Source organism: Balaenoptera borealis (assembly GCF_965194805.1).
Source record: "Balaenoptera borealis genome assembly, chromosome: 16".
In the NCBI taxonomy this organism is placed as follows: Eukaryota; Metazoa; Chordata; class Mammalia; order Artiodactyla; family Balaenopteridae; genus Balaenoptera; species Balaenoptera borealis.
The window spans coordinates 73,615,214-73,642,319 of NC_138872.1; the positions used below are offsets into that span (position 1 = coordinate 73,615,214).

Genomic DNA, 27,106 nt, shown 5'->3' on the forward strand with positions numbered 1-27,106 from the left:
CACAAGGATAGGAAGCCACATAACACTGCCACTGCTTTCTGAATCCTGTCCTGGTGTCACCATATACCTAACTCCTGGGAGAGCCTTTCGGTCGCTGTTTCCAGTGAGTCCAGAATTAGAAAAGCATGAAAGAGGTTAGCACAGTTCTTGGGACATTTCAAACTCACCCCTCTGACACAACAAAGAAGGGACTGTCCCTGCTGCTTTTGTGCAGCTTGTGAGAGCTGGGCAGCCTGGGGGCCAGAGGAGGGGCTGTATAATTGGTATAAAAGGTTCTCTGTGGGTATCATGATTCCTCAGCAGATCAGACTCCTCTGAGCCAAATTCAGCACGCACCCCCCCTGTGCAGGCTGCTGCCCAGTGGAGGGCAGGCTCTGAAGGCCTGGCGGTTAGAACGGACGGCACAGCATGGTGGCTTTTGCCTCTATGACCCTCAGAATCTTTATGATCAGGTTCAGAAAACTTGGGGAGTGATCTGATCACAAGTCACACTGCTTATTTTCACATTTTCCAAGGTGTTTTCACATGTTCCTCATGTGATTCTCATAGCCCTGAGGTCAGATATCACTGCCCTATTTTTAACAGACAGGAAACAAGCTCATAGAAGTTAACCTGCCTACCCGGCTTGCTCCAGCTTATGCACACAGGGTGGTAGCAGAGGCTGAAACAATTTGAAGCACGCTTCACAGGCCTGGCATGCCTGGCCCTGCCCACTTTGCACCACTGAGAGTGCCAACACCGCAAAACGGCTTCAAAGAGAGCTGCCAGCGAGCACTCACAATTATGAAACAACTGCCTTGCTGTCTGGGGTCTCGGTTAAAGGTTGCCAAACTGATTTCATGGCTCTCCTACAGAAACTTTGATCTGGAAGGAAGCTTGATTCATCTGATTTGATTATTTGGCTAAATAATTATCTGACAATTTGGCCAAATTTGATTATTTGGTTAAATTATAAATTTTTCAAATAACTTCCAATGTTAAACCCTTCCGGCCTTTTCTACTTAATTATCCAATAGTATCCACTCATGGCCTGCCTCTTCCTAAACCTGTGTCTCTGTCTTCCCCCTCCCCCACCCCCCCAGCCGCTTTCCCACCAGGGAGAGAATATAATCTCCTACTTTCAAAGCATGTTCTGAAATGTCCCTTTCAAGGCGCTACTCAGAATAAACATGAACCTGGGCTTTCAGGTCCTCCCAAGTCCTCTGTAAGAAAGAAATGGTTCATATATGTTCTGAGGAGTTATTTCTTAATTCATTTAAGGGAAAATACTGATCTTCATCTGGCATAAGTAAAACTTGTTTTTAGTTCTCCTAGTTCATGTGATTATCAAATATCCATTTTTTAAGGTCAGTAGTTTTGTTTAAGGCGCCATGGTTATCTTTTTTAAAAAATCTTTGTAACATTCCCTATATGACAAATACCAAGAGGTCATAAAAGCACTTCCATCCCTCTGGCCCAGCGCTTCCCTCAGTGGCGGGGGCTGAGTGGTGGATTCACTGTGACAAGCACTCTGCCCTGTGCTCAGGAGGGTCTCGACTCCTTGGTTCCTTGCCCAGAGGTCGTTTCTACTCAAATACTTAAATACTTGAAATACTGGATACTGAAATACATGATAGGCAGAATTAAAAATTCTACAAATCGGGAATTTTCTGGCGGTCCAGTGGTTAGGACTCCGTGCTTTCACTGCTGAGTACCTGGGTCCAACCCCTGGTTGGGGAACTAGGATCCCACAAGCTGCGTGGTGTGGCTCAAAAGAAAAAAAAAAAAAAATTCTACAAATCTGTTCTGATATGTGGATAAACTTTTATTTATATATAAAGGGAAAACCAATTTCACTTAAAGCTGCCTAATCCATATTTCCAATAATGAAGGTGTTTACTATCCACCTTCAAAAGGCTTCAAATAAAATATAGCTAGGAAAATACATAAAGAATTCAAATTATAAAACTCTCCAGGTAATTAAATGGTCATAATAATACCAGAACTACAGTTAAAAAAAAAAAACAAAACCGAACCACAATGTTCTAGGAGCCCTAACTATAGTTTACTTGGAAGTACAGATAATCAGTACTAAATTTATATATTAAGTCCTAATATGCAATTGGAAGCAAACAGTATCAAACTGTATAACTTTTAAAAATTAACCTGAAGTTGTTATGAACTGTATAAAAACGGATCTTATTCTTCCAGTTCTCCCAAAAGCTCTACAAAATCAGTGATGTACCATTCCGAGTTGTCCTTTACTTGTTGCCTGATCACATTTCCTCCAAATCCAATGAAAACATCCTAAGAAGAGAACAAAAGGGAAATAGTTTAAAAGAGAGAGAAAGATACAGCAGCAGCCTAGGGCAGTAAGTGTTGTTTAAAAGAATAAACTCTGTGTAAAGAGAGGTGAGCCCAGCCTCACCTGGGGCACCTCCCTCCCCAGCTCCCTGGGAGCCTCCTTCCCCCCTCCTGCCCCAAGAATGAATGAGTCTGACCACCACTGCTGCAGATGCATTCAGCTGGACATTGCGGGCTTCAGGAGAACTGAAGCCCTCTTAAAACCAAGACAATTGCTTACAAAAATAAAACCACACCAGGCGGTAAACATCTGAGTTCTAAACTAGGTGGCAATCACATCCAGGCCAGACAATTTCAGAGAAAGAAGATCAGAGAAAAGCCTGTGGTGCCGTGGAAATGCCCGGGGCCTGGAATCAGGACCAGAGCAGGTATCTCCCGGCTGGCGTCCTGGGTGAAACTGAGGGACCTCCCTCCCAGGAGGGCGTGTGATTCTGGGCTGAAGGAGATGACAACCCCAGAGTATGTTAGCAGCACTCTACTTTCCACTGGTAGAATTATTTAAAGTTACACTGTTTCATTAATTTCTGCTCAGTGATACCTTCTTTTAGTCAATGATCTTTTTAAATGGTATTTTCTCTTTTTCTGCCAGGCTACAGACACAATATACACGAATTTAGAAGTACAAAATTCTCTTACTTGACCTTTGTCTTCATTTTTATTTTCATACCATACAAGGGGGGGGGGGGGGGGGAATAACTAGATGCTTACCTTCTAGTTAAATTTAGCCTCCTTCTAACTGAGCTCCCTGCCTCTGTTGCAGACCTTTCTGCATGCCAGCACCAACTCAGCTGTCCTAACACACTGACTTGTTCCTTCTCGGTCCAGAAGCCTTCCAGGGCTTCCCAGGACCCAAAGGTAACACCAGAGTGCCTGGTATGTGGGGTCGTCTTCTCTTGCTGAAGAGAAAGCTCACTCGTGCCTAGGACCATGCTAGTACATACTGTGCTCTGCTGCTTCCCCTCCCTCTAGAAGTTCCACACACACCCACCCCGCCAAGTCCTGCCAGGCCTCCGCATGCAGGCTGCTAACCGTCCTTTAGGGCACAGGTTCCTCTGACCACCTTCCAGGGCCACACACCTGCACGCACACCACTTTCTCTTGGCTCAGTCAGGCTGTATCATTTTCTGACTGGTAGGGTCATCTGGAATTTGTAAGTTTGCTCTTTCTGGACACCGGGATCGGGGGCCCCTTGAGAGAACCCTGCATTTTATGCCTTGTACTCATTCAACTAGCCCGGCGTTCACTACTTAGTCAACCCCAACATTGGCTATAAATCATCTAAGAATGTGTTATCTCGAACTGACTCAAGTAGTGTTAGAAGGATCCCAAAAGATTCTTTAACCACGAATGCTTAATCATTGACAGAGAAAGATGCTATTTTTAGAACTCAGGAAACTAGGTAGTAAAACGTTCACCACTGTATTTTTGGTTCAGTTTTTCTTAAGTTAGAACAAGACAATATAGTCAAAGTCATACGTGAAATGGACATGTGATAGATAAGATATTGGCTCTATAGCACTTGTTTCCTGTTAGTCTCAGAAAACAATGTTAATTCAGAAGAATAAAATGCTTTAATATGGGCGTGGTATCAAACCTCCCTGAGCCTCAGTTCCCTGATCAGTAAAAAGGAGAAGATAATACTTTTACCTCACAGGGCTGTTATGAGGATTAAATGAGATAACGTATGAGGAAATAGTTTATCAAATATAAAACAACATTAAAATTTTGGTTATAGTATAAGAGCTGCATTATTTGTGGAAATGAAGCCAAACCTTGTTGAGCACGTACTTGGGCTAAGAGGTGGCAGCCATCCTCCAGGGACAAGGGGTCTTTGGAAGTTTTAAAAGGTTTTTAAGCTCCTTATTTGCAACCTTCCTTAGGTTTGCAAAAAGCCAATTAATATATTGAGATTGAATTTGTTTTATTTATTTTGGTTTTTTATTTTAGGCTGATACAGGTTTTTGTTTAACTCTCACAAATTGTACTGAGTTCTAAGTCAGCTGTCAACAGTAAAAGTACAACCGCAAAAAAATTAGTACACTTAATACATACAGCAGGAGGACAGGCTTCCATGTCTGTGGCTCCATCTCCAATCATGACTATTTTCTTAAAATGAAATTTTTCCTTTAAAAGTTTAATAACTTTTCCTTTCCCACCAGATTCGGCTGTTGGCTGCATCTCATCAAAACCTGCATATTCACCTTAAAAGAGCCATTAAAACAGTGTTAAAGATCCACAGGATTGTATCAGTAGGGCCAGCCTTTTGCATAGATGATAGCCTCACCTTCATGTCACTCACAAGGCTAAAAACGGCCTTCAGTAAAGTGACACAGCCTGGACTTCCACACTTATTCCTCAGAATGAACAAGCTTTGCTTTTAAATTACAAATACCTCTTGTCAAGGTTACTCCTTTAGATGATAAATATCTTGGGGTAAATTAATTTTATCCTCTAAGCTTCCAGTGTCATAATTCTCAAAACTTGTTGAGGTGGCAGAACACCATGAAATAGTAATATACTAATTTAAAACATGTTAATATACAATTTCATCTAAGAAGAGATTACAATTTATATTTGATGGATTATTTCCATTCTTACAGTAATTACCACACTTATCTCTACTTTTTTTTTAATGATTTCTATCTATAGACCCTTAAAAAGTATTCTATTAACACATTTAATTTTTTTTTAATTAATATTATTTGGTTTTAAGAATGTCAGCCACCCCTTGACATAACTGGAGACATCTTGAGATGACAGAAAACTACAGCTGTGGCTCTGTGATGGTCCAGAGAGGGGCCAGGAGGTGCCTCCAAAGGCAGCTAAAGTGCAGCGACTTGCTCACAAATTAACTCTCCTTCCTGAGTCTAAATTGATTCAGATACATGAGAGCTTTCATAGAACTGAAATATGATGCATAACAGAATAAGTCACGTGGGTTACATAGGAACTAACATGTTACTAAGTACAGACATTTATATACAGATAGATGATTATATGGACACTGAAGGTAGGAGAGATGATGACCTAAGTCTATTTTGCAGGGCAAACGATACCAAGGTGCAAAAGACATCATAAAGAGAATCCTTTATCGCAGCATTTAACTCTGATGCCACCTTGCTTGAGCTGCGTTCCAACAGACATTTCCTAGGATACTGAACACTAAAACTGATAAGAAGGAGAAAACGTTACTATTAAAGACTTACCATTAAAGTAGAATTTCAGCCTGTTGGCAAAGACATTGGTTGGTGGGATGTTGAGCTTTGAAGCAACATGTTCCACAATGCTCCTAAAGCCTCCAGATATTAGAAAAACCTGAACATTTCGCTCTTGTAGGCGACTTACTAGCTCCCTGAAAAAATAAAAACAAAAAACATATAAAATACCAAATGCTGATTAATATAAAAGAGAAAACATGAAACATGAAAAGGAAACTCAAATATATTTTTTTCTCCAGATGCATTTGCCCAAGGTACATCAGACGAGGTATATTGCCTAATGAATTAATGTTTCATATATGTTTTTCTAAAAGCACTTAGAAATTAGTGGGTGGGGCTTGACCGCTTTAGGAAACCATTCCACAACTCTATTCTGCCCATGGACCCAGAAACACAAGAAGAAGAGGAGGCTTGGGCTCTCCGTGGGGAGAGAGGGAGGGCAGACGTGGGCAGGACCAACTAGCAGACAAGACCATATACAAGTACCGAAGGAACCACAAAGAAGGGAGCTCTAAAGTAATGGTGAGATACCCTCAGGAGGACGTGCCCCCAAATGCAGGTGCTGATAGGGAGACAGTGTACCCAGACCAGGGAGCCCCTTACCTTATGCCGGGGGTCAGGTGTGGTGGGTGCTCTGCTATGAGCCTTTGCACCTGTTCCCTGGAGGGCTGGATCAGAGCTAAGCGCTCTGTGAGGGCAGCCTTGAAAGGCACTGCCCCGCCCATGGCTCGCCGTGTCCTAGGAGGAAGACCCAAAAATCAGGCCAGCCAAGTGCTGTCTTCGAAGTTTACACGTCTACCCTCCCCAGCTCCTCACAAGGTCCACGCACAAGGAAGGTGCCCCACCGTACAACAGACGTGGTACGTGGCCATGGGAGTGAGTGAGGCCTGGGATAAACTATTGAAGGTTTGCTTGAGAATCACGTTAATATTTTGAAGCCAAAATAGCCTAAGTCTATTTTGCAGAGCAAACGATACCAAGGTGCAAAAGACATCAGTAAAGAGAATCCTTTATCCTTTGCATCCACAAATACACCCTCCAGTGAGCTAAGAAAACCACATATACTATCCACAGGTACCTGCCTTGGAAGCTGTGAGCGTTTGTAAACCAAGAAAGAAACCAGAGGCCAGGTACTCTTGCATCAAAGGAAGCTGAACATGAAATGGTCCATGACCTAGTGACTGCAGGCGGCACAGGGGGGGGCAGGAGGGAGGGAGGGACTCTCATCCAGGCACCCATGAAGAGACTCTGAACCATAACTAGCTTTCTAGCAAACCACTAAGGCCACACTTTCAACCATGACACAAAGCACTGGACCCCTGGAGACCCCCCAGGTCATCTTCTTTGGTTACTTATCGTCATCATTCCCCTGACCAAGCTAAGAGTATGTCATCCATATGTGTTTGTCAGAGGCAACCATATATTTTTTTGCCATAAATATTTGTATAAATGGATGGTTGGATGATGTACATTACCAAATTCAGCTCTCAGTGGCGGAGGAAAAAGCCTAGTGCCCATGTTTCATAGGCAGGGACTAAGATCAGGGAATTGTGGCTCTGGTCCTGCATGTCATCCAAAAGTCACTCTTCTTTTGCAATTCTTTATCATTTCGTAAGGTGAATAAATACTGTTCTTACATTTCTGACACAGCATCCTCAACTCCACAGAATTTGGCCAGCTCATCAATTCCTTCTTCCCTGATGACTGTGCTGTCAACATCAAAGCACACTGCATCAGCTGAACAGAAAAGTTTCCTCAGCTCTGAATGGGAGACCATCTTGGGAAGAATTTTCCTCCTACAACAGAAAAAGATAAATATAGTTAAAGACATAAAATAGAGTCATAAAAAGTTCTAATTTTGCCTACGACTGTCAATATATTTTAATTTGTATCCAAGTCAGTGTAGCCCATATAAGCATGTCCTCATGGAGTCATTCATTTTTTTTTTTTTTTAACACAAATTAAGCATCTTCTAAATGTCAGGCTCTGGGGTTACAAAGATTAGTGGGACCCAAACTCTGCTCCCAAGAATTGTCTAGTGAAGGTACCAACTTATAAATATATTTGATGTTCAACCAGTATTCAAGGACTTTTGACCTAACAGAGCAATAAGGCAAGGGCTACAATGGAAATGTGCATAAGTTACCGTGAGCACACAGAGGAAATGTTGAACCTTGCCTATGAAACAGGGCTTCCAAGAAGTACAGGCATTAAGCTGAATCTTGCAGAGTAAGTGGCCCTCTGAGTGGGTTCTCAAAGGGCAGGGTATCAATTTGGGGTGTGCTGGGAATTAGCAGGGAGGGAGACGGCAGCAAGGAGAGAGGGTAATGTTGGCAGAGGGAAGAGCAAGGGCAAAGGCAACGCAGCCCAAGGATGGATGACGTGCTGAAAGCTGCCCAACAGCCCAGTCCAGCTGCCAGGCAGTGCACGGGGAGTTAGTGCGGGCCGGGCTAAGGAGTTTGGATTTTAACTTCTAGCTAACGGGAAACCTTGCTTTCCACCTCAGAAGAGAAGTCAGAGCTACACACACACGTGTTAGTCTCTGGTGCAGAGGTGGTAACTGAAGTCACAGACTGATGGAAGTCACCAGGGAGAGTGGAAAAAGGGAGAAAGAAGAGGCCTGAGGACAGAGCGCAGGAACAGGACATTCAAGTCAGGAGCCTGAGAAGGAAAATGAGAGGGAGAGGTCATGGGAAGAAACTCTGGGAGACCACAGTGCTGCCGAAGCTATGGAGGATAGTTTCAAAAGAATTTTGAGTATTTCTTTCTTTCTTTTTTTTCTTTTTTAAGAAAATCACTGGACTAGAATCGTGGACGTGAACTAGATCCTAGAGGTCACCCAGACCACTCACCCATCAAAGAGACTAATATGTCATGTACAACGCCACACGGACAATGCAAATCAGCATAAACAGTGGCTGAAAACAGACTCAAAGGAGTCTGGCCAACCCACTTTGTAACTGATTTCAAACCAATGCATTTGGGGCTTCCCTGGTGGTGCAGTGGTTAAGAATCTGCCTGTCAATGCAAGGGACATGGGTTCGAGCCCTGGACTGGGAAGATCCCATATGCCGCAGAGCAACTAAGCCCATGTGCCACAACTACTGAGCCTGAGCTCTAGAGCCCGCAAGCCACAACTACTGAGCCCGCAAGCCACAACTACTGAGCCCACATGCCACAACTACTGAAGCCTGAGCGCCTAGAGCCCATGCTCCGCAACAAGAGGAGCCACGACAATGAAAAGCCCGCGCACCGCAACAAAGAGTAACCCCCACTCACCAAAACTAGAGAAAGCCCACACACAGCAACGAAGACCCAACACAGCCACAAATAAATAAATAAATAAATAAATAAATAAATAAATAAATAAAACCAATGCATTTGGCAGAATGATCTGGTTCAAAGTTGACCTGAAAAAAAAAATCTTTTAAGCCAGGGGTCAGCAAACTACAGCCAGTAGGCCAAATCCAGCCTGCCACTTATCTTTGTACAGCCTACGAAGAATGACTTTTTTACCTTTTAAGTAGCTGGAAAAAATAGAAGAATAATATTTCGTGAAACATGAAAATTACATAAAATTCAAAATTCAGTGTCCGAAATAAAGTGTTATTGGAACACAGCCATGTTCATCGTTTATGTGTCTATAGCAGCTTCCCCACTACAACAGACAAGTTGAGTAGCTGCATCAGAGACTGTACAGCCTGCAAAGCCTGAGATATTTACTATCTGGTCCTTTACCAAAAAAAATTGTTGATCCTTGTTTGACCCCTTACAAGAGAGTACTCCAAACAGGAAATGTGAGTTTCATTAGAGACCCAATAAAAATAGGCAAGGGAGGGTAAATTAATGAATCCAGTTAGATAATAGAATCTTAAACTCTGCACTAACATTATCAACCTAAATGTGAATAAGTCTCCATTCAACAGAAAACTATTCCTAAAAAACATGAATACTAAACACATCTGCTACTGGTTATCAACAATCTGTTTTTTCCCCCAGCATCAAGCTCTTGTTCAAGCTGATCCCTCAACTTAGAGGACTGACTTCCCAGGTTCACAGTTCATCGGCTCTTTGAGGCTAAGCTCCTTTGCTGGTCGGTTCTCTTCTGTTCTCTTAATGTTGCAATGGCCCATGGTCCGTCCTTGGTCTTCTCTACCTATACTCACTCCCTAGATGAATTAATTCATCTAGGCTCATGGCTTTAAATGCTGTCTCTATGACAGTAACTCCCAAATGTACACCTGCAGCTCAGTTTTCTCTCCCAAACTCTAAACTCCAACTACCTACCTGACTTCCACTCAGATGTTTGGTAAACATCCCAAACTTAGCATGCCCAAAACTGAACTCCCGCTCTTCCCTCCCCCCAGAAAACTATCATTCTTGCAGCCTTCCTTCTCTCCCTTAATGGCAACTCCATTCTTTAGTCACCCTTGACATTTCTCTTTCTCTCAAATCCCACATCCAATCTTCCAGGAAATGCTGTTGGTTCTGCCTTTAAGCTCTAACTAAAATATGACCACTTCTCACCACATCCACTGCTATCGTTCTAGCTTGAGACACCAATGTTTCTTGGCAAGATTATACCAAAAGCCTCCTAAAAGGTCCCCACCCCAGTATTTGCTCTCGACATAACAGCCAGAGAATCACTGTAAGCTATAAGCAAATCATGCTACACTTCTGGCTCAAAATCCTTCACTGGCTCCTCATTTTACTAAAAGTAAAAACCAAAGTTCTTATGATTACCTAGAAGGTCTGCCCCCCAACTCTGGCACCACCACCACCATACCCTCCCCATTACTTCTCTGGCCTCATTTTCAACTCCTCTCCCCCTCGTTCACTCTGCTCCAGCCTCGCTGGTCCTCCTGCTGCTCTGCAAATACACCAGGCAGACTTCCCACTTAGGGCCTTTGCTCCAGCTGTGCCCTCGGAGGGAAGGCTCTTCACGTGACTATCCACTTGGCCAATTCCCTTGGCAAGAGTTTGCCCAAATGTCAACCTGACCACCCTGTTTACCACTGTAACCCTCCCTCCCTAACCTTACCCCCAACATTACTAACCTCCCTCACGATGCCTTACTTCTTTTTTCTGTAACATCTCTCATCTTCTAACACACGATAAAACTTATGTTTATTATGTGTTGTCTATCTGTTCCCATTAGGATGTCAATTTCACAAGCGTAGGATCTTTATCAGCTTTGTTCACTGTTGGATCCTTAGGACTGAGAACAGTATTTGGCACACAGTAGGACTCAGTAATATCGGTTGAATTAAGTGAATGAATAAAGCTCAAATGCCATCTTCACTATTAAGTCTTCCCTGATTCCCCTGAGCTGGAAAAAAATCTCTCCCCAGAACTTCCACAGTACTTCATGTAGATCTGTTTTTTTAAGATATGGAATTCATAATATTCCAACTTATCTTAAATTCATTTATGTACATAGCACCTCCACTCTTGGATTGCAAGCTCTTTATACTAAGATCCAAAATTTTCCAAAACACCTATTGTTTTGAACTTCTTTTGAGTAGATGCTCAATTAATTCTGAAGGTTGAATGAATAAATAAATGATAAAATGGTGAATTACATACCCACAACTAACCATTTTTTTAACTTTTTATTGTGGCAAATTTCAAATGCATACAAAAATAGAAAGTATGAATACATGAACTCCATGTATTTATCATCCTGCTTCAACAATCATAGCAAATCTTGCTTCATCAACCCCACTATAAAAGGTTCTGCACCCCAATTCCAACATTGGGAGGGTAGGGCTCCCACACTACCAAGCAATTCTTGGACACCAGCAGGGTATCCTACATTTCAACTCAATTCCAACACTAGCTACCCATAGGAAGAGCATCAGATTCCACAGGTCAAGGGTTCAGTCCCACAAGACTGACCCCACTCCACCCCTGACACACATACACACACACACACACACACATTTCAGATGCCAGTCACAAGTCCACAAGTCCAGATTATCACCTGTGCTTCTGACTGACCTGCTATAGACTGGAGGTTCCAACAACCCCCTCCTTGGGTTTAATTAATTTTTTAGAGTGACTCACAGAACTTTACTAGATTTATTCTAAAAGGATATAACTCAGGAACAGCAGATGAAAGAAATGTACAGGGCAAGGTATGTGGAAAGGGGCATGGAGCTTCCATGCCCTCTCCAGGCATGCCGTTCTCCCCAAATTTCCATGTGTTCACCAACCTAGAAGTTCTTCGAGCCCCGTCCTTTTCGGTTTTTATGGAGGACTCTTTACAAGGGCATAATTGATTAAATCATTGGTCACTGCTGACTAAGCTCAGCCTCCGGCCTCTCTTGCCTCCCCAGAGGTCAGGGCAGTGGGACCAAAAGTTCCAACCCTCTAATCACATGGTTGGCTCTCATGGCAAACAGCCCCCATCCTTAGGTGGGTCCAAAAGTCACCTCATTAACATAAGAGACATCTTTATCCCTCTCATCACAGGAAATTCCAAGGGTTTTAGGAGCTCTGTGCCAGAAATAGGACAGGACCAAATATATGTTTATTACAAATCGCAATCTCACACCCACACACTTCCACCTTTGAGATAAATCTGATTTATCTCAAAGCAAATCATATCATTTCATACAAAAATATTTCAGTATGTATTTTTTAAAGGTAAAGACTTTTTTTTTAACATAGTCATTTGCACTTAAATTTTAACTATACTGCTGTGCCTGCCTGTGTTCAGGTTTGGCTGCTAAGGACTGAAGAATCAAATCAGGTTAATCACATCAGACCTCATGATGCCCTTGCTCATCCATTCCTCATCATTAGCATATAAATTAACAAAATGTCTCTGCTATTCATTTATGCCATTCATGATATGAATCCTATTTCACCAATCTATTCCCCATTGCTCTTCTCCCCCCACATACACTCACATACACACACCCACACCTTATGCTCAAGGAATACAGAGGACTTCTTGTTCCTTAAACATGTCATGATTTTTTAGTTCTCTGTACCTTTGCAGATGCTGTTCCCTCTGCCTGAAATTATCTAATTACTCATGTCTAATGGGAAAATCCCTATTTATTCTTCAAGGTTCAGATCAAATTATTTTCCCTGTACTAGCTCCTTCAAAACCCCCTCAGAGAATTAATTAATCACTCCCATTCCCTTCCTAGAATGTGAGTTCCTTCAGGGTAGGAACCTTGACTGAATTATCTTTCTGTTTCCAGCACAGTGGGTGCTAAAATTAAATGTTTCATGAATTAGAGCTGAATCTAAGCAGTTACTGAGAACACAGAATTGAGTAGATTACTATTCTCACTAAAACAATTCCAATTTAGTGTGCTATTACCCTAAAATTAAAATCCTTAACAAGCAATGATGGCTATAACAGAGAAACAGAATCAATATCATATATTCTGAAGTTGGAAGGAAACTCAAAGTCATTACCTAGGGCTAGTCCCATGCCTTTCTGCAGGAACAATATTAATACATCCATTTCACAGATTAACTAATAGAGGTATAAGGAAGTTAAATGCTTTACCCAAAGTCATACAGCTCCTAAATGATGGCCAAAGAACTGAAACTTGGGTCTCAAATGCACAGAGACAACATAAAAGAGGTGGATAAATTAAGCAGAATTAAATAAGATCAGACATTGTTAAGAATGTAACGTGGGGACTTCCCTGGTGGTGCAGTAGTTAAGAATCTGCCTGCCAATGCAGGGGACACGGGCTTGACCCCCGGTCCGGGAAGATGCCACATGCTACGGGAGCAACTAAGCCTGTGTGCCACAACTACTGAGTCCGCGCACCTAGAACCTGTGCTCCACAACAAGAGAAGCCACCACAATGAGAAGCCCACACACTGCAATGATGAAACTAGAGAAACCCCGTGCGCATCAATGAAAACCCAACACAGCGAAAGAAAGAAAGGGAGGGAGGCAGGGAGAGAGGGAGGAAGGAAGGAAGGAAGGAAGAAAGTAACGTGGACCCAGGAAATGTCAAAGACTTTCAGCAAAAATGCAGACTGTCCTCCAAAGATGACATACATATGGCCAACAGGCACATGAAAAGATTCTCAACATCGTTAATTATTAGAGAAATAGTGAAAGAAGGAAGTCTGCCCATTCTTTGGGAGACCAGCAGATAGAAACAGGTTTCATAAACTGTCAAATTCCCACCAAGCCAGCGAACTCCAAGGAGCTCCATATCCCACTCTCTGTGCCTCAGAAACACCCACTTGGCTCTGGTCCAGAGGGAATTAACCTAATATTACATGGCTAAGCAGGCTCACTATAAAAGCGTAGAAGAGAGAAGTCTATCAGCAGCGAAGCAGTGCTTAATGCAGTGCAGTTCCACTGAGCATGGAGAATAAGCCATTTGTAAATGGAGAGAAAGCCAGCAACAGACAAACAAATGATGTTAGAGGACCTAAAATGAGATAAATGGGATAAGCTAAAGAACCTTATAAGAATGTACAGGAGGCGACATTCACAGAAAGACAGACAACATGAAAAGGCAGAGGGCTATGTACCAGATGAAGGAACAAGATAAAACCCCAGAAAAACAACTAAATGAAGGGGAGATAGGCAACCTTCCAGAAAAGGAATTCAGAATAATGATAGTGAAGATGATCCAGGACCTTGGGAAAAGAATGGAGGCAAAGATCGAGAAGATGCAGGAAATGTTTAACAAAGACCTAGAAGAATTAAAGAACAGACAAACAGAGATGAACAATACAATAACTGAAATGAAAACTACACTAGAAGGAATCAATAGCAGCATAACTGAGGCAGAAGAACGGATAAGCGACCTGGAAGACAGAATGGTGGAATTCACTGCTGTGGAACAGAATAAAGAAAAAAGAATGAAAAGAAATGAAGATAGCTTAAGAGACCTCTGGGACAATATTAAACGCAACAACATTCGCATTATAGGGGTCCCAGAAGGAGAAGAGAAAGGACCCAAGAAAATATTTGAAGAGACTATAGTCGAAAACTTCCCTAACATGGGAAAGGAAATAGCCACCCAAGTCCAGGAAGCTCAGAGAGTCCTGTACAGGATAAACCCAAAGAGAAACACACCGAGACACATAGTAATCAAACTGGCAAAAATTAAAGACAAAGAAAAATTATTGAAAGCAGCAAGGGAAAAATGACAAATAACATGCAAGGGAATTCCCATAAGGTTAACAGCTGATTTCTCAGCAGAAACTCTACAAGCCAGAAGGGAGTGGCATGATATACTTAAAGTGATGAAAGCGAAGAACCTACAACCAAGATCACTCTACCCGGCAAGGATCTCATTCAGATTCGATGGAGAAATCAAAAGCTTTACAGACAAGCAAAAGCTAAGAGAATTCAGCACCACCAAACCAGCTCTACAACAAATGCTAAAGGAACTTCTCTAAGTGGGAAACACAAGAGAAGAAACGGACCTACAAAAACAAAACAATTAAGAAAATGGTCATAGGAACATACATATCAATAATTACCTTAAACGTGAATGGATTAAATGCTCCAACCAAAAGACACAGGCTTGCTGAATGGATACAAAAACAAGACCCATATATATGCGGTATACAAGAGATCCACTTCAGACCTAGGAACACATACAGACTGAAAGTGAGGGAATGGAAAAAGATATTCCATGCACATGGAACTCAAAAGAAAGCTGGAGTAGCCATACTCATATCAGATAAAATAGACTTTAAAATAAAGAATGTTACAAGAGACAAGGAAGGACACTACATAATGCTCAAGGGATCAATCCAAGAAGAAGATATAACAATTATAAATATATATGCACCCAACATAGGAGCACCTCAATACATAAGGCAACTGCTAACAGCTATAAAAGAGGAAATCGACAGTAACACAATAATAGTGGGGGACTTTAACACCTCACTTACACCAATGGACAGATCATCCAAAATGAAAATAAATAAGGAAACAGAAGCTTTAAATGACACAATAGACCAGATAGATTTAATTGATATTTATAGGCCATTCCATCCAAAAACAGCAGATTACACTTTCTTCTCAAGTGCGCATGGAACATTCTCCAGGATAGATCACATCTTGGGTCACAAGTCAAGCCTCAGTAAATTTAAGAAAATTGAAATCATATCAAGCATCTTTTCTGACCACAACGCTATGAGATTAGAAATGAATTACAGGGGAAAAAACGTAAAAAACACAAACACATGGAGGTTAAACAATACGTTACTAAATAACCAAGAGATCACTGAAGAAATCAAAGAGGAAATCAAAAGATACCTAGAGACAAATGATAATGAAAACACAACGATCCAAAACCTATGGGATGCAGCAAAAGCAGTTCTAAGAGGGAGGTTTATAGCTATACAAGCCTACCTTGAGAAACAAGAAAAGTCTCAAATAAACAATCTAACCTTACATCTAAAGGAACTAGAGAAAGAAGAACAAACAAAACCCAAAGTGAGCAGAAGGAAAGAAATCATAAAGATCAGAGCAGAAATAAATGACATAGAAACAAAGAAAACGATAGCAAAGATCAATAAAACTAAAAGCTGGTTCTTTGAGAAGATAAACAAAATTGATAAAACATTAGTCAGACCCATCAAGAAAAAGAGGGAGAGGACTCAAATCAATAAAATTAGAAATGAAAAAGGAGAAGTTACAACAGACACCGCAGAAATACAAAGCATCCTAAGAGACTACTACAAGCAACTCTATGCCAGCAAAATGGACAACCTGGAAGAAATGGACAAATTCTTAGAAAGGTATAACCTTCCAAGACTGAACCAGGAAGAAATAGAAAATATGAACAGACCAATCACAAGTAATGAAATTGAAACTGTAATTAAAAATCTTCCAACAAACAAAAGTCCAGGACCAGATGGCTTTACAGGTGATTTCTATCAAACATTTAGAGAAGAGCTAACACCCATCCTTCTCAAACTCTTCCAAAAAATTGCAGAGGAAGGAACACTCCCAAACTCATTCTATGAGGCCACCATCACCCTGATACCAAAACCAGACAAAGATACTACAACAAAAGAAAATTACAGACCAATATCACTGATGAATATAGATGCAAAAATCCTCAACAAAATACTAGCAAACAGAATCCAGCAACACATTAAAAGGATCATACACCATGATCAAGTGGGATTTACCCCAGGGATGCAAGGATTCTTCAATATACGCAAATCAATCAATGTGATACACCATATTAACAAATTGAAGAATAAAAACCATATGATCAACTCAATAGATGCAGAAAGAGCTTTTGACAAAATCCAACACCCATTTATGATAAAAACTCTCCAAAAAGTGGGCATAGGCGGAACCTACCTCAACATAATAAAGGTAATATACAACAAACCCACAGCAAACATCATTCTCAATGGTGAAAAACTGAAAGAATTTCCTCTAAGATCAGGAACAAGACAAGGATGTCCACTCTCACCACTATTATTCAACATAGTTTTGGAAGTCCTAGCCACGGCAATCAGATAAGAAAAAGAAATAAAAGGAATACAAATTGGAAAAGAAGAAGTAAAACTGTCACTGTTTGCAGATGACATACTATACATAGAGAATCCTAAAAATGCCACCAGAAAACTACTAGAGCTAATCAATGAATTTGGTAAAGTTGCAGGATACAAAATTAATGCAAGAAATCTCTTGCATTCCTATACACTAATGATGAAAAATCCGAAAGAGAAATTAAGGAAACACTCCCATTTACCATTGCAACAAAAAGAATAAAATACCTAGGAATAAACCTACCTAGGAAGACAAAAGACCTGTATGCAGAAAACTATAAGACACTGATGAAAGAAATTAAAGATGATACCAACAGATGGAGAGATATACCATGTTCTTGGATTGGAAGAATCAACACTGTGAAAATGACTATACTACCCAAAGCAATCTACAGATTCAATGCAATCCCTATCAAATTACCAATGGCAATTTTACGGAACTAGAACAAAAAATCTTTAAATTTGTATGGAGACACAAAAGACCCCGAATAGCCAAAGCAGTCTTGAGGGAAAAAACGGAGCTGGAGGAATCAGACTCCCTGACTTCAGACTATACTACAAAGCTACAGTAATCAAGACAATATGTACTGGCACAAAAACAGAAACACAGATCAATGGAACAAGATAGAAAGCCCAGAGATAAACCCACACACCTATGGTCAACTAATCTATGAAAAAGGAGGCAAGGATATACAATGGAGAAAAGACAGTCTCTTCAATAAGTGGTGCTGGGAAAACTGGACAGCTACATGTAAAAGAATGAAATTAGAACACTCCCTAACACCATACACAAAAATAAACTCAAAATGGATTAGAGACCTAAATGTAAGACCAGACACTATAAAACTCTTAGAGGAAAACATAGGAAAGACACTCTTTGACATAAATTACAGCAAGATCTTTTGTGATCCACCTCTTAGAGTAATGGAAATAAAAACAAAAATAAACAAATGGGACCTAATGAAACTTAAAAGCTTTTGCACAGCAAAGGAAACCATAAACAAGACAAAAAGACAACCCTCAGAATGGGAGAAAGTATTTGCAAACGAATCAACGGACAAAGGATTAATCTCCAAAATATATAAACAGCTCATTTAGCTCAATATTAAAGAAACAAACAACCCAATCCAAAAGTGGGCAGAAGACCTAAATAGACATTTCTCCAAAGAAGACATACAGATGGCTGAGAAGCACATGAAAAGCTGCTCACCATCACTAATTATTAGAGAAATGCAAATCAAAACTACAATGAAAAAACAAAACAAAACAAAACAAAACAAAAAAAACTACAATGAGGTATCACCTCACACCAGTTAGAATGGGCATCATCAGAAAATCTACAAACAACAAATGCTGGAGAGGGTGTGGAGAAAAGGGAACCCTCTTGCACTGTTGGTGGGAATGTAAATTGATACAGCCACTATGGAGAACAGTATGGAGGTTCCTTAGAAAACTAAAAATAGAACTACCATATGATCCAGCAATCCCACTACTGGGCATATACCCAGAGAAAACCATAATTCAAAAAGACACATGCACCCCAATGTTCATTGCAGGACTATTTACAATAGTCAGGTCATGGAAGTAATCTAAATGCCCATCGACAGACGAATGGATAAAGAAGATGTGGTACATATATACAATGGAATATTACTCAGCCATAAAAAGGAATGAAATTGGGTCATTTGTTGAGACGTGGATGGATCTAGAGACCGTCATACAGAGTGAAGTTAAGTCAGAAAGAGAAAAACAAATATTGTATATTAATGCATGTATGTGGAACCTAGAAAAATGGTACAGATGAACCAGTTTGCAGGGCAGAAGTTGAGACACAGATGTAGAGAACAAACGTATGGACACCAAGGGGGGAAAGCCGCGGGGGGGTGGGGATGGTGGTGTGATGAATTGGGCGATTGGGATTGACATGTATACACTGATGTGTATAAAACTGATGACTAGTAAGAACCTGCTGTAGAAAAAAATAAATAAAATAAAATTTAAAAATTAAAAAAAAAAGAATGTACAGGAGGCAACACAAATAATGGAGAATGGGCAAGACTCCTGAGAATGACTGACAGGCTCCTGAAGCCTCAAAGATGTAAGAAGATGAAGCCAATCCACAGTGCCTCTCTGTGCCTCGCACAAGTCCTGGGAAATGCAGAATGGGCACCATCTTCAAGAGGTTCCCAGTCTCGTTGGGATGATCAGACAAATCATTATTGCTCACATTTGAAAAGCCAGCACCTTTAGCCTCTTTCCAACCACTGATATCAGCAATAGCTTCAACCAGATCATGAGCGTCAAATATGAAAGGAAATGTACATTTCCTCAAATAAAGTGAGGACTGATTTTCACAGAGCCAGATGAACATTAGTCCTGACTTATGACTCAGAATTGCTGACACCTGCATCCTGGGTTGCACTGTGGTTCCAAAGACAGATTTTGATTCCAAAGACAGGATTTTTGAGACAAACTATTGGAGGACAGAGGGAATGAAAAGTGCCCACCAAACTGAGAAGGCATCTTGAGACCAAAAAATGAGGCAGGCAGCTCTGTATAATCAATGGATCGGTTTATCACAGGTAACTTACTCAGAGGGTGGGATCTGGATTGGGTGGACAACAATCCAGAAGCATTCGCAGCTGCACTTCCCACCACCCAGGGGCCATTGGGACAATTTTATAGTGCTTGGGAGTAGGCGCTTGGAAACAGGGCGTGCACTCCCAAGCCAAGATTTATGAATGGGTAAGTAGTCTCGTGGGTGCCGGCAATACATCAGGGGAGGGTTTTCATCATTGTTTGGGGACTAACAGAGCATAGAGGCTACCTGGTCCTAATGATTATTAAACAATGTCTATTAACTACAAAGCCCTTGATGACAGAGAAGTGAGTCACTGCACAGTACAGTCCTGGGTAGGGTCAGCGGAAGGACAGGAGAAACTGTAAGGGTCCATGATGGTGCCAGTTATGCTAACAGCCATACACAAACATTACATTGAAGTTACATGGAAGACTGATTCTTTCTTCATGCCCTCCCTAGCAGATGGAGCTGGATTATATGACCCTAACTTTGCCCACTAAATGCTCGTGCCAGGGGATATGCCCTCCACCCCTCAGCTTACATGGGTTTCAATCCCCTGCTTAGACTGCAGAACAAATTCAGCTTCCTTTAGCGCTTCCCAACCCGCACTGTAAAATGCTCTGCCTCCTTGTTCACTTCTGGTTCCCTCTTTTTTTCATTGTCTCCACCAGGAGTGACTCATGATTCATACAAAGTCAAAATTCTCATAGCTCCAGGGGACAGAGGGGAAATCTGCTGAGTAAGTTCAGTTGCTTCAAAGTGAATTGTGTACATTAGAAAAATCGTTGCTGGAGAATGGACTCTGGATCTCTCACATCTGGCCCTTGCAAGGAAGGGGGACAGGACGGGGGTGGAAGAAATCCTGGTGGAAAGGTCTGTGCTTAGACATGGCAGCTCCCAGGCCTGGTCCCGACCACTGGACCACTGCCTTCTGTGTCTCAGGACAGGACTCCTGCCCACCCGACCTCAAGCAGGTCCATCTTGGGAAAGCAGAGGGCCAACTGGTAAAGAAGCCACAGCTGACAACCCCTCCTCACCCCCAGCTCCAAAAGTACAAAAACAAGTTTTCCTTCATGGCCAACCTTAGGAGGTCTGGTTTTAGATAAAAGGAGAAAAACTTGCTCATCCAAACTCTCTTCCAACTTTTCCATCTAAGTATCTCGCAAGAGGCATCTAAGATCACCTTCACCAACTTCCCCTTTTGCTGGGATTGACCTCTTACCTTCACCTGTGTAAGAACAAATATAAGCTGGTACAGAGGTTGAGGAAGCCGACAGAGCAAAGCTTCCTGGGCTTAGACGGGCGTCACCTGGGGTGGCTTTGGTCTTTGGGATGAGTCTGTTTGGGGCCCTCCAAGCAGTGAAACAATGCCCAGTGGAGGCTGAGAGGTTTCTGAATCAGAGGAGCGTCAAAGAGCCTTCCTGCAACTAGGACTATGGTTTCTGGTCAATGCATTATAGTATATTTTATGATAAAAAAGAACAGCTATTCTTCGGGGAACCTGAGATTTTTAAGCATGCCACATAGGTTACAACAGGAAATTTTTTTTTATTCAGTGAATATTAAACTGTTAACTGATAAATATACAACAATGACAATGAAAACAGAAGACAAATTGGACTCACGTTTCTCCAGGGCTGGATTCCTAGGAGACAATACTCTTCTCTTCCTGCTTCTTTCCTGAATAAAAACACAGCATAAAGTTCTGACTACAGATTTCTTTAAGAGAGATCTTGTGAGTTCTGCAAGAGCGAGAGCCTAGAAAAAAACAGGGACATGAACGTCAAGGTCCAGACACAGGAGAAGAAAGAGGAGACCGTCTAGCTTCACTGTCCCTCCTGGCAGGACCGGTACAAAGGAGGGTCAGCTGCAAAGTCTCCTAAGACTGCTTCCCCTGGGAAACCCTTCACGTCTGTCTCCTTGAAGCATGCAGAGGAGGAAACACTCTTCTGTGGCTTTAATTCTGCAAAAGCTTCGAGTCTGATAGGAAATCACCTACACCTGATTAGCAAGGCTCAAAGAAGGAGAGAGAAAGGGAAAGAGGATCTACTGGGAAAACACAATACAAATACAGAGAAGCCAACACAGGTCCATTACAGGCTCTACAAAATGGTCCCTGCTTTCTTCAAAATGAGGAAAGTCAACAACATTCCAAGAACAGTCACGGAGGAGTCCTGCTGCCCAATAACAAGGGAACGAAGCCAACAACTTCAAATTATAATCCTCATCATTTAAACTGTAAATAGAAGTGGATAGGGACTTCCCTGGTGGCACAGTGGTTAAGAATCCACCTGCCAATGCAGGGGACACGGGTTCGAGCCCTGGTCCGGGAAGACCCCACATGCCACGGAGCAACTAAGGCCGTGTGCCACTACTACTGAGCCTGCGCTCTAGACCCCTCGAGCCACAACTACTGAAGCATACACGCCTAGAGCCCATGCTCCACAACAAGCCACCGCAATGAGAAGCCCGAGCACCGCAACGAAGAGTAGCCCCCGCTTGCCACAGCTAGAGGAAGCCTGCACGCAGCAACGAAAACCCAAAGCAGCAAAAAAAAAAAAAAAAAAAAAAAAGTGGATAAAGGTGCTAAATCTCAGAAGAAAAAAAGAGATACAAAGAAATAGTTAAGAACAAGCAGCAAGAAAAAGCAAAGTAGAGGTTGACAAAGGAAGGAAGCTAGAATGGAAACAAATCATTTGGAAGGTTCGAATACGGTCCTCACTGAACTCAGAAAGGGTTCGGTGTACCCTTCTCTCAGCGGAGTCACACAGCATAATACTCCCGTGAAGGAGGAAGAGTACAAAGTGTACTCAAAGCTTCGTACCTGAGCATGCAAGTCTAGCGTTTCTTTCCCACTCTGCTGAGCATGGCTGGCTTCTGCAGGTGTTCTGAATCCCACTCCCCTGCAGGCCCGCGAGAGCTGCACCCTAGCGACCCTCCCCGGAAGCTGCTGTTCTTAAGGAGAACCCACTGCCAGGAATGGCAGGACAAGAAAAGGAATATTTCCAATTTGCTTCTTTAATAGAGTTTATTCTTTCTCCTTTGATCCATTGGTTTAACTATAAAGGCCCGCTCTATTTCTCTTCTAATTTAGAATTCATACTTTGCTACTGGCCTTTTTTTTTTTTTTAATTGGGCATGTATTAGATCATGTGAAAATTTAAGACGTCCCTTGTTTCACCAGCATGAAAATGACAAGACTCTGATCGTTATTATATTGAAATCCTACCTGGTAGTTTTAATAAAATATAGAAATCTTGAAATGTATATTCTTCCCTAACTTGTAGTCCAATGCCAAAAATTAACTCCAAATGAATCAAGACCTAAACACAAAAGCTAAAACTATAAGACTTCTAAAACACAGGAGGAAAACTGCACACCTGTGGTAGGCAGCCTCTAAAATGGCCCCTAGTGGGAATTCCCTGGTGGGCCAATGTTTAGGACTCTGTGCTTCCACTGCAGGGGGGCCTAGGTTCCATCCCTGGTCAGGGAACTAAGATCCCGCAAGCCACACAGCGAGGCCAAAAAACAAAAAATCCAAAAAACCTAGTGAACCGACTTCCTGCTATCCCAACCCATCTGTAACCCCCTACCCTTGAGAGTGAGCTGGGTATAGTGACTCTCTTCCAGTGAATAGAGTGAGGCAGAGGTGATAGGATATCACTTGCAAAATTAGACTGACACAAATGAGTGTGTGTATAACTGTGAGGTCTGAACAAGCTCTATGGATTGTGCCAATGTCAGTTCCTTGGGATGTTGTCTTCGGGGGAAGGGACCTGGGGGAAGGAGGAATGCATGAGATTTCCCTGTATATTTCTTTGCAGCCTTCTGTGAATCCATAATTACTTCTAACTAGAAAATATTATAAAAGTGGGTTTTTTTAAGTGAGTTAATCTCGGGGAATTCCCTGGCAGTCCAGTGGTTAGGACTCGGCACTTTCACTGCTGGGGCCTGGGTTCAATCCCTGGTCGGGGAACTAAGATCCTGCAAGCCACACAGTGAGGCCAAAAAATAAAATAAAGTAATAAAATAAAGTGAGTTAATCTCAAAAAAAGAAAAAAAAAAGGAATGTGGCTTCCATCTTGCCCCAGCACCCCCACTCCTTGCTCTGGGGGAAGGCAGCTACCATGTTGGTAGCTGCCCAATGAGAGGCCCATGTGGCAGAACTGAGGGAACATCCAGCAAACAGCCAGTGAGGAACTGAGGACCTCAGTCCAACAACCCTCAAGGAACTGAATCCTGCCAATAACCAGGTGAGTGCTCTAGGAAGCAGATCCTCCCCCAATAAAGTGTTCAGATAAGTCGACCTTGGCCAACTGCAACCTCTTAAGAGACCCTAAACCAGAACCACCCAGCTAAGCTGCTCCCAGATTTCTGACCCACAGAGAGAAAATAAACGTTTGTCATTTTAAGCTGCTGAGTTTTGGGATAATTTATTATGCAGCAATAGACACTAATAGAACAACCTTAAGGTAGGCAAAATTTTCTCAAATAAACCCCAAATAGCATGAATAATAAAAGGAAAAAATTAAAAACTTCTGCTTTTCAAAAGACACCATTATGGAGGGTGGTGGGGGGAGAAAGAAAGGGAAAAAAAGGCAAGTCGCAGAATGGGAGAAAATATTCACAATACATATATTTGATAGAGCACTTGTATCTAGAATAAAGAACTCTTACAACTCAATAAAACAAACAACCCATTAAAATATAAGCAATAGACATTTCAAAAAAGATGTGCAAATAAACTCAAAAGAAGAATAACAAAAATAAAAAAGACTGACAATACCATGTATTGGTGAGGACATGGAACAACTGGAACTCTTATACATTTCTGGTGGGGATGTAAAATGGTACAACCACTTTGGAAAACAGTTTGGCAGTTCCTTACGAAACTAAACATTTATCTACCGTAAGAGTCAGCAATCCCACTCCTGGAGATTTATTCAAGTGAAATGAAAACATATTCAGGGGACTTCCCTGGTGGCGCAGTGGTTAAGAATCCGCCTGCCGGGGCTTCCCTGGTGGCGCAGTGGTTGAGAATCTGCCTGCCAATGCAGGGGACACGGGTTCGAGCCCTGGTCTGGGAAGATCCCACATGCCGCGGAGCAACTAGGCCCGTGAGCCACAACTACTGAGCCTGCGCGTCTGGAGCCTGTGCTCCGCAACAGGAGAGGCCACGATAGTGAGAGGCCCGCGGACCGCGATGAAGAGTGGCCCCCGCTTGCCGCAACTGGCGAAAGCCCTCGTACAGAAACGAAGACCCAACACAGCCAAAAATAAAATAAATAAATAAAGAATTATAAAAGTATGTCCATTAAAATTTTAAAAAACAAAAAAAAATCCGCCTGCCAATGCAGGGGACATGGGTTCGAGCCCTGGTCTGGGAAGATCCCACATGCCACGGAGCAACTAAGCCCGTGAACCACAACTACCGAAGCCCGAGTGCCTAGAGCCCTGTGCTCCTCAACAAGAGAAGCCACCGCAATGAGAAGCCCGCGCATCGCAACAAAGAGTAGCCCCCACTCGCTGCAACTAGAGAAAGTCTGCGAGCAGCAAGGAAGACCCAACACAGGCAAAAATTAATTAATTAATTAAAAGTATGTATTAAAAAAAAAGAAGCAGCTAAGGGATGGGACTTCCCTGGTGGTCCGGTGGTGAAGATTCCACACTTCCAGTACAGGGGACATGGGTTTGATCCATGGTCGGGGAACTAAGATCCCACGTGCCGTGCGGTGTGGCCAATAAATAAATAAATAAGTAAATGTATGTAAAAAAACAAGAAAACAAAAAACATATTCAAAGCAGCTTTATTCATGATAGCCCAAAACTAGAATGACCACCAACAGATAAATGGATAAACAGTGTGTTACGTCCCTAGAATAGAACACTACTCGGCAATAAAAAGATATGAATTACTAATGACGCTGTAACATGAATAAATATAGAAAACATTATACTGACCAGAAGAAGCCAGACACAAAAGAGTACGTACAATATGATTCTGTTTATATGAAACCCTAGAAAATACAAACAAATGCTATTATGACAAAAATCAGGCCAGTAGGGCTAGAAGTGGGGGGATCTGACTGCAAAGAGGCCCTACAAAACTTAAGGGTGATGGAAGTGTTTTATTGTGGTGGTGATTATAAGTGTGTACAACATTGTCAAAATTCATCAAAATGTACACGTAAAATGGGTGCATATTATTGCATTAAATTATACATCAATAAAACGTTAGCTTAAAAAAAGTTATTAGGCATGTATCAAATAAACTGAAAACTTAAAACGTCCAGACTACTTTGCTTCCCAACATGAAAGTGACAGGACTATTATCATTATATTGCAAACACACCAGGCAGTTGTAATAACATGTAGAAATCCTGGATTTAATTTTTCTTCCCTGATCCTCATTCCAATACCGGTCAGTCAAATATTTAAAGAGTAAACACAACGTCCAAGTCACATATAAAGAAAACATAGTACATAAGTTTAATTAATAGAAGAATTATTTATTTAATTCCCAGCTTGAAGCTCTACCTTTACAACAATGTATCTGGTAAGTACATATTTAAAATTCTAATTCCAATGGTAAAGAAGTTGATGAAGTCAGACACTGCAACTCTAAATTCTGGAGATTTTCCTACTCTTGTACTGATGATTCCCCTATGTAGGATTGCATCATTCATTCATGCTGTTTGGTAACAGGCAGCAGTGGGATAAAACAAGTGAAAACCATTCAAAAGTAAACGGATGAAAAAAAAGCCTTGGAATCCCATGAAATATTTTATCTATCCCGATTAAGGAAAATAAATGTAGAATCACAGAGGCCCTGGGTGTAGGACAGGCAGACCGGTAATCAGAAAGTTGGGCACACGGAGAGATAAACACATGCCCAGACTTACCCGGGCGCTGCTGCTAGTTCCTGGGCCGCTGCCACCGCCTCCAGGTCTCCCGCGGCTGTAACCGTCCGACTGCAGGGGGGCCGAGGGCTGGCTCCGACGTGGAGTCGCGGAGTTCCGAGGGAGGTGACCTGCGTAGACCCGCAGAGCCTTTACCAAACAATCATGAGATCTGCTGATAAGTGCGGTGGCTTCTGGCCGGGTTTGCATGCGCTTTACTAAACTAGAGCCTGCAGACCTCCGCTCTGCAGGGCCGGGCAGCGAAGAAGCCCTTGGCCCCGCCCCCGAAGGAGGGACTCCCTGAGCCCGCCCCCTCCTCCCTCCGGGGGCTCAGCGCTGGCGGACCTAGACTTGAACTCCGCGGTGGACGCTATCCCGCAAAGCCTCGGGTCACACCACCTCCACTTTGCGGAGGAGGAACAAAAGAGCTCGCGTGCTACCCAAGCGCTCCCCACCGCCACCACCACTTGGGATAAGAGTACGTGAGAGAAGCGAGGGACCTCTGCACTGATTTTGCAATTCACGAAAGCCCCTTAGGGAACTTTTTT

General features: G+C 42.2%; 1 protein-coding gene across 4 annotated transcripts; it reads right to left on the reverse strand.

The window, feature by feature from the left end:
* Positions 1–1,783: 1,783 nt before the first annotated feature.
* Positions 1,784–27,106, reverse strand: PSPH (phosphoserine phosphatase). 4 transcript variants are annotated; one of them, XM_082358685.1, is made up of 7 exons: positions 26,562–27,010; positions 21,285–21,417; positions 7,199–7,357; positions 6,165–6,299; positions 5,550–5,695; positions 4,396–4,544; positions 1,784–2,286 (listed from the first exon to the last, which is right to left on the reverse strand). In XM_082358685.1, the coding sequence occupies exons 3-7, from the start codon at positions 7,336–7,338 to the stop codon at positions 2,179–2,181; spliced, it is 678 nt and encodes a 225-aa protein (XP_082214811.1). In that variant the 5' UTR covers positions 7,339–7,357; positions 21,285–21,417; positions 26,562–27,010; the 3' UTR covers positions 1,784–2,178. The 4 variants fall into 4 exon arrangements, with proteins under 4 accessions (XP_082214811.1, XP_082214810.1, XP_082214813.1 ...); XM_082358684.1 differs by having other exon boundaries at positions 21,285–21,339; positions 26,562–27,009; XM_082358687.1 differs by lacking the exon at positions 6,165–6,299 and having other exon boundaries at positions 21,285–21,339; positions 26,562–27,106.

Excerpts from the sequence above, each read along its gene's own strand:
- PSPH (XM_082358686.1), bottom strand. The coding sequence starts at position 7,338 with ATGGTCTCCCATTCAGAGCTGAGGAAACTTTTCTGTTCAGCTGATGCA. Across the intron at positions 5,696-6,164 it reads CACCTGACCCCCGGCATAAG|GGAGCTAGTAAGTCGCCTAC; the intron begins GTAAGGGGCTCC and ends TTATTTTTTCAG. Across the intron at positions 4,545-5,549 it reads GCTGAAATTCTACTTTAATG|GTGAATATGCAGGTTTTGAT; the intron begins GTAAGTCTTTAA and ends GGCTCTTTTAAG.